The following is a 6,000-nucleotide window of genomic DNA, read 5'->3' as shown; positions in this document are numbered from 1 at the left end:
ACACACACACACACACACACACACACACACACACACACACACATTTTTTATCAGGTCACTTTGCGTGATAAATAGTTGAGTACATCTCTGAGTAGTAGAGTAGAAGAGAATAGATCAAAACCAAATTTCATATTTAAAGTGAAATGCAAACATATTTGACAGTGTTGCTTTATGGTGGATTGAGGGGTCACCTATCAGTCAGAAGTGCCATATGAAGTGTTTCTTACCCCACACCCTCTTCAGCAGGTGTGCTCTTCATGAAGTTGAGAAGACATTCTGCAGTGACGAGGGTGATGGTCTTCACATGGAGGCCAACTTTACCCACACTCTTCTGCTTGGAGACAGCAGTGAGGATCTGCTGCACACTCTCATCTGACAGGCTGCTGTTCAACACACTATAAGACACAATAGAAACACAGCATATACTAAGATAACTATAACACAAAATACAGTAGAGACATACTGCACCTGATCTGATAACACCACACAATAGAAACACAGCATATACACAGATAACTATAACACACAATACAGTAGATACACACTGCACATCTGACAACACACAATAGAAACACAACATATAACTATAACACACAATACAGTAGATACACACTGCACATCTGACAACACACAATAGAAACACAACATATACACAGATAACTATAACACACAATAAAGTAGATACACACTGCACATCTTACAAGCTGCTGTTCAACACACTATAACACAATAGACACAGCATATGCAGATGCCATAGAAGAGATAACCACCACCACAGAAAAGACATGCATAAATCTACAGCATGGATAACACTACAACAGTGATAAAACAATAAACACAGATAATTCTATTGCAGAGATGCTGTTGCTCGATAACATTGTCAGTTCTATAAGGGAATCCATGCGTGACGTCACTGTTGACATTTTTATCCCTTCCGTCTGGCAAAACAGAGCTTGGTCACTAGTTTAGTTTAGTTTATTGCTTATTTGACAGGGACCATGTGCAAGACAGAATCTAGTACCAGAGCTAGAAGCTAGTTTACATCTATGGTCCCTGGGCAGGGAGCTAAAAACAAACACAAATTAAAACCATAAACAATACAGGCAGTACTGTTGCCACTACAAGTCAACAGTATGTTTTATGTATAAAACATAAAAAAACATGTACAATCACATTATCACAACAAGGCAATACACACAAAATGATATGATAAGAGCTGGTGGTGCAAGATCATGAGTAATTGTGTACATTAAACACATACTTGTACATTAACCACTTCGCCTTGTGTTGTGAATACACTACAAACACACCCAGAAGGTAAGCCTCATGACTTATTAAAGAACTGTGCAATGTAATCTAGTTCCACATCACATACGGTAAAATTATTATCTCCATCCAATTATTAAAACATCTGAAATATCATGGGGAAAGACTCGTAGCCATCAGAAACCTAGCTGGCTCCGAGTTGTATACACACTCACGGTACCTCATGTCAACACTACAAAGTAAAGACCGTTGTTCACAATGGTTTAGGCAACCTCGGGTAGCCTAAAGTGTTCATCCGTATGGTGTAGCTCGCTTTTATGACAAGTGGAATACACAGGAATCTGATCTTGACGTTTGCTAGCAAGCTGAAAAAATAGCTAGTTTCCCAGAGCTTGTATTGCGCTCTGCATGTTTTCCCTTCAGGTATTTTGTCCACGCTACTGTTATTGCAACCTATCACATTTTGGTGTGCCATTGGTATGCAAACAGCTATACAATAAAATAAAAATCAGCTTAACAAATTGTGATGCTTGGGCTTTCAGCTGGTGACAGTAATGTAGATAATAATAGCCATATCCCGGGTGTTGTGTGGAACTAGATTTCATTGCACAGTTCTTTAATGAGTCATGAGGCTTATCTGGGTGCTTTTGTGACATGAAAAATGATTATACTGTGTATTTATGTGACCAACTACACAGCTAACTTTCAGAAACAAAACTGTTTTGTTTCAGCTGATGCAATGTCTCTTTGAACATAGTGAAAAAGACATTCAGTGACACTGTTTTTAAGCACATTTCATACCAGGCCAAAGTACAAGCAAAATAAATTTAGGCCATAACCCACCATAATATTGTAGAAATAAGAAGAATGTCCGCACACTGCTCCCGTGTTGCTTTTTTATTTTTCTCAAGTGAGCGCTTTCGAGCTTTCGCTCTTCATCAGACTTGAATTGAGGTAGACACATGTCATATTTAAAGGAAAAGTGAATCACATGTTACATCAAACAGGTTCCGATTGGATGGTAGGCCTACACCAGATAACAAGTGCTTCCCAAAGTGTACACAAATATATTTACACATACATTATACATGAGGCATTATCAAATGTCCAAACATATTTACAAAATATTTACAGAATATTTACATACACCTACAAGCATATACTTTTAAGTTTAAAAAACAAAACATCATTGTATGCTCATGAAGTCTAGGGTGTACAGAGAGATCCATCCAGAGTACTTGAGAACACATCAGGCCATATGGCCATCATAAATTCAAGTACACATGAGGTGTCTAACCAATCACAAGGTTGATATTATCATCAAGGAGACTACAGTACATAATTGTGTTAAAATCTTCATTATAGTTAATAGGTCTACACATTTTCAAAGGACAAACAGAAGAACCAAAAAACATTTAGAGTATTCAGTAGTGTGTGTTATTTAGTTTAGTTTTTCGTCCACACAACCGGCAATCACAGAGTCATTAGGCCTGTTACAGGAATGGTTTAATGCTGAAGTCCTCATTCATGCCCCTTGGTGCCATAGTATCCAGGGTGTAAATCCAGTACAGTTCCCGTTTGAGAAGTAAGTTGTCAATATTGCCTCCCCTCCTAGGCATTTTTACCAACTCGATCCCCATGTATTTTAGAGCAGACACATTGTGTCGGGCCTCTTTGAAGTGGACTGCCACTGAACTTTTCATGTCCATGTTGCGTATGGCACATCTGTGCTCAGCTATCCTTGTCTTAAGTGCCCTTGTGGTCTTGCCCACATAGGCCAAGCCACATGGGCATTTGAGCATGTAAATCACATTTTTTGTAAGACAGGATATAACTCCCTTGATGTAAAATTTCTTTCCAGTATGAGGGTGGTTAAAGGAGTGTGTTTTACTGGTGAAGTTGCATTGTTGGCAGTTTCCACACTTGTAGTTGCCTGCTTGAATGTTACTTAAAAAGTGTGTGGGGGGAGGAGGCGGGGGTAAATCTGCCCTCACAAGCATGTTCCGGACATTCTTCTTATTTCTACAATACTTTGGCCTTTTGTCATGCACCTGCGTCTTGGATGTGCGTGTCAGAAGGCGGCGAACTCATTATTATAGTCCCAGGAGCACGAGTCAAACAAAGGTTTAAAAATATATCAAAAGTTTATTAAAGTTACAAGACTAAAAACGGACATAGAAAATTGGGCACCTTGAATGTTTCACAAAAATTCCAAATGCAATAAATAAATAAATAACAATTTTATACACAATCTACACCCCATGCAGAGTTAGTCAACACAGCAAAAATAGTAAATAGGCAAACCAGAACACTAAACTACTCACGGCAAACTTCAGTATAAATAGTAAAATGCACACAATACTACATACTAATGTCACAGAATAAATAGGTTAGTTCAGATGGCAACGTCCACAAAATAAATACAATCTTCACCAGTAATAACTCAAAATCAAAAGGGTATTAGGAAAGGAGTCTCAGAAAGTCACAGTCACCGCGCACGGCCAGTTAAGTCTTTCCTGTGGCGAGAAAGGGGCGTGGTTGACGCGGGGGTTCCCTTCAGGTGCGTGGCTTGCGGACGGAGCGAGTGACGTCACGGGGACTCCCGGAAACCGCTGGACCTCGGCAGAATGACAGACCAGGAATTAGCAACAGGTCACGTACGTGCAAGAAACAACTTCAAGCATAAACACACAGCGTTTGGAACTGGTACTTTCCTGTGCTCAAGCTGTTGATTGCCAAATGGGGAGGCTCCGCGGCGTGGACTCGGAACACTCCCGACTCAGACAGGTCCTCCTCTGGATTCCCCTCGGCCTCGGCGTCGTGTTCGGTCCGGTGTTCGGCTAAGGGAGAGACGGATCCTCAGTAAAGAGTACTTTGGCTATCGCCAATGATGATACGAGGAATACTTGCGTGCGTTGTATGATAATCGGTGCAGCCAAGGGGGATCAGCAGCGGGGCCCAGGAGTCCACGTCGGTCGGGTAGCGAGGTCCACAGCTCGGACGAGGAGGCCAGCGGTCGGTTCCCGGGATTTGACGGTTCAGGTAAGTCTCTGTTCCATTTTTATGTCCGGTGGTGGTTCCGTGGATTGGATGATCAGGAGGTGTGGTAATTGTTCATGTCATGAGAATCACCTGCAGCAGCTCCTAGTCGCCTCCCCCCCCAAATGTAAACAAACACACATGCAGGGTGACAGCACAGCAAATCACGTTGGCAAACAAAAACAAACACACGTGCAGATTTCACAGCAATACATGCTCAAGGTGCCCAATACAATTTCTCTGCAACTTCAAGGTGCCCAAAACAAACAAAAACACTATGGCGATACTGTAGCTGGGTCATCTCATCTGACATGCGCACCACTAACCTACTGACATAACCCACCATAACCAATAGGCGTATGTTGACAGTATAACATGTCATGTGGTATTTCTGGCTAAGTTTCTGCCAAGATGTGAGGCTTCATGCCAGGGATTCGCATTGTACTCGAATAGAGATTGCGTTATCTCAGCCCTTTTTGCCACCCAGCATTTTGGCGCATGCGCAGCATTGAAGAGAAACGGGAGAGCGTGCTGTATATGAAAATAGTAAAATGATGTGTAAATATTCCTGAAGAGACCAGGATGTGACACTGTGATGCAGGGCCGGCCCGAGGCATAAGCGAAAAATGCAATGGCTTAGGGCCCCCACTCCACTAGGGCCCCCTGTGAGCAGCAAAGTTCCAGGAAGGCATGGATTCTCCACCATTTTCCATATACAGTATTTCTTTCTCATGTACCTCTTACTGCCACAATTGATACAGGAGCCATTATATACCGGGGGACACATCAATGACTGTGAGTACCAGTGTTAATTTCGTGACTAAATATTTTCGTCATAATTATGGTTAACGATTGTTTTTTCCCTGACGACAATAAATCGATGACGAAAAAACAGCATGCGTTTGTACGAAAAATATAACGATATTGATTTATATTTTCATCAAAAAAAAAAAAATGTGACTACAATACCACCGGAGACGAAAACCAATAGGAAGCATTTTTGTTAATATGTCACTGACATATTGAAAAAGAATTGCCTGCTATTTCGCAAGTCGCGACCCTCATCTCAGCTGCTCCATGTCTCTCTCCTCCCCTCCCTCTCTCTCACACACAAGCAGGCGTCGGTGCTGCAGACCCATGACCTTTTTTAACAGCAGTAGCCTACTTTTCAGTGCAATCCTGGCTGCAAAAAGTATTGTTGGCCATTTATCCATGACGAAGAAGTTTATGCAGTCATGAAATAGTGGTGGTGCTGTCGCACAGTAGCAAACATCTTGGCAACTTCTCCACTCCCTGTCGCTTTCATGAGCATGCCACCCGACGGTCGTTGTCTGATCTTTTTTCAATGTTCGCTAATGTTTGTAATTTAAGGGTCTGTGTCTATACGTAGGCACAAGCCTTCTGATAAGAATCACTGTAGTGCCGATCGCAAAGGATTCGGAAGTGTGGAGTTTTGCAACTTGTTTCAGTCAATGACACTGCGATAGGAAGTGAACGGCCCTTCCACGCGTTCACTGTGTTATTGCAATGAAGTCTTGCGAATCCATGCAACCATGCACACAACCATGTCAACGAGAGCGTGTATGCCATCAGAACTTTGCATCAAGCAAATAACATGCAACAGCTTGCAATACGCGCACGAGAGAGAGAGAGAGAGAGAGAGAGAGAGAGAGAGAGAGAGAGAGAGAGAGAGAG

The 6,000-nt window shown here is 42.0% G+C and overlaps 1 protein-coding gene across 1 annotated transcript in view; it reads right to left on the bottom strand.

Moving 5' to 3' along the window:
* Window positions 1-223: 223 nt before the first annotated feature.
* Window positions 224-6,000, bottom strand: part of LOC134444676 (NACHT, LRR and PYD domains-containing protein 1 homolog) — a 43,929-nt gene continuing 38,152 nt past the window's right edge. The window contains exon 7 of the mRNA XM_063193907.1: window positions 224-395. Coding sequence (XP_063049977.1) covers window positions 224-395 — 172 coding nt within the window. The remainder of the gene's footprint in view (window positions 396-6,000) is intronic.

This window comes from Engraulis encrasicolus, unplaced genomic scaffold (genome assembly GCF_034702125.1).
Source record: "Engraulis encrasicolus isolate BLACKSEA-1 unplaced genomic scaffold, IST_EnEncr_1.0 scaffold_65_np1212, whole genome shotgun sequence".
NCBI classification, from domain to species: Eukaryota; Metazoa; Chordata; class Actinopteri; order Clupeiformes; family Engraulidae; genus Engraulis; species Engraulis encrasicolus.
The sequence above is the reverse complement of the archived record's forward strand: the minus strand, read 5'-3'. Positions and strand labels throughout refer to the sequence as shown.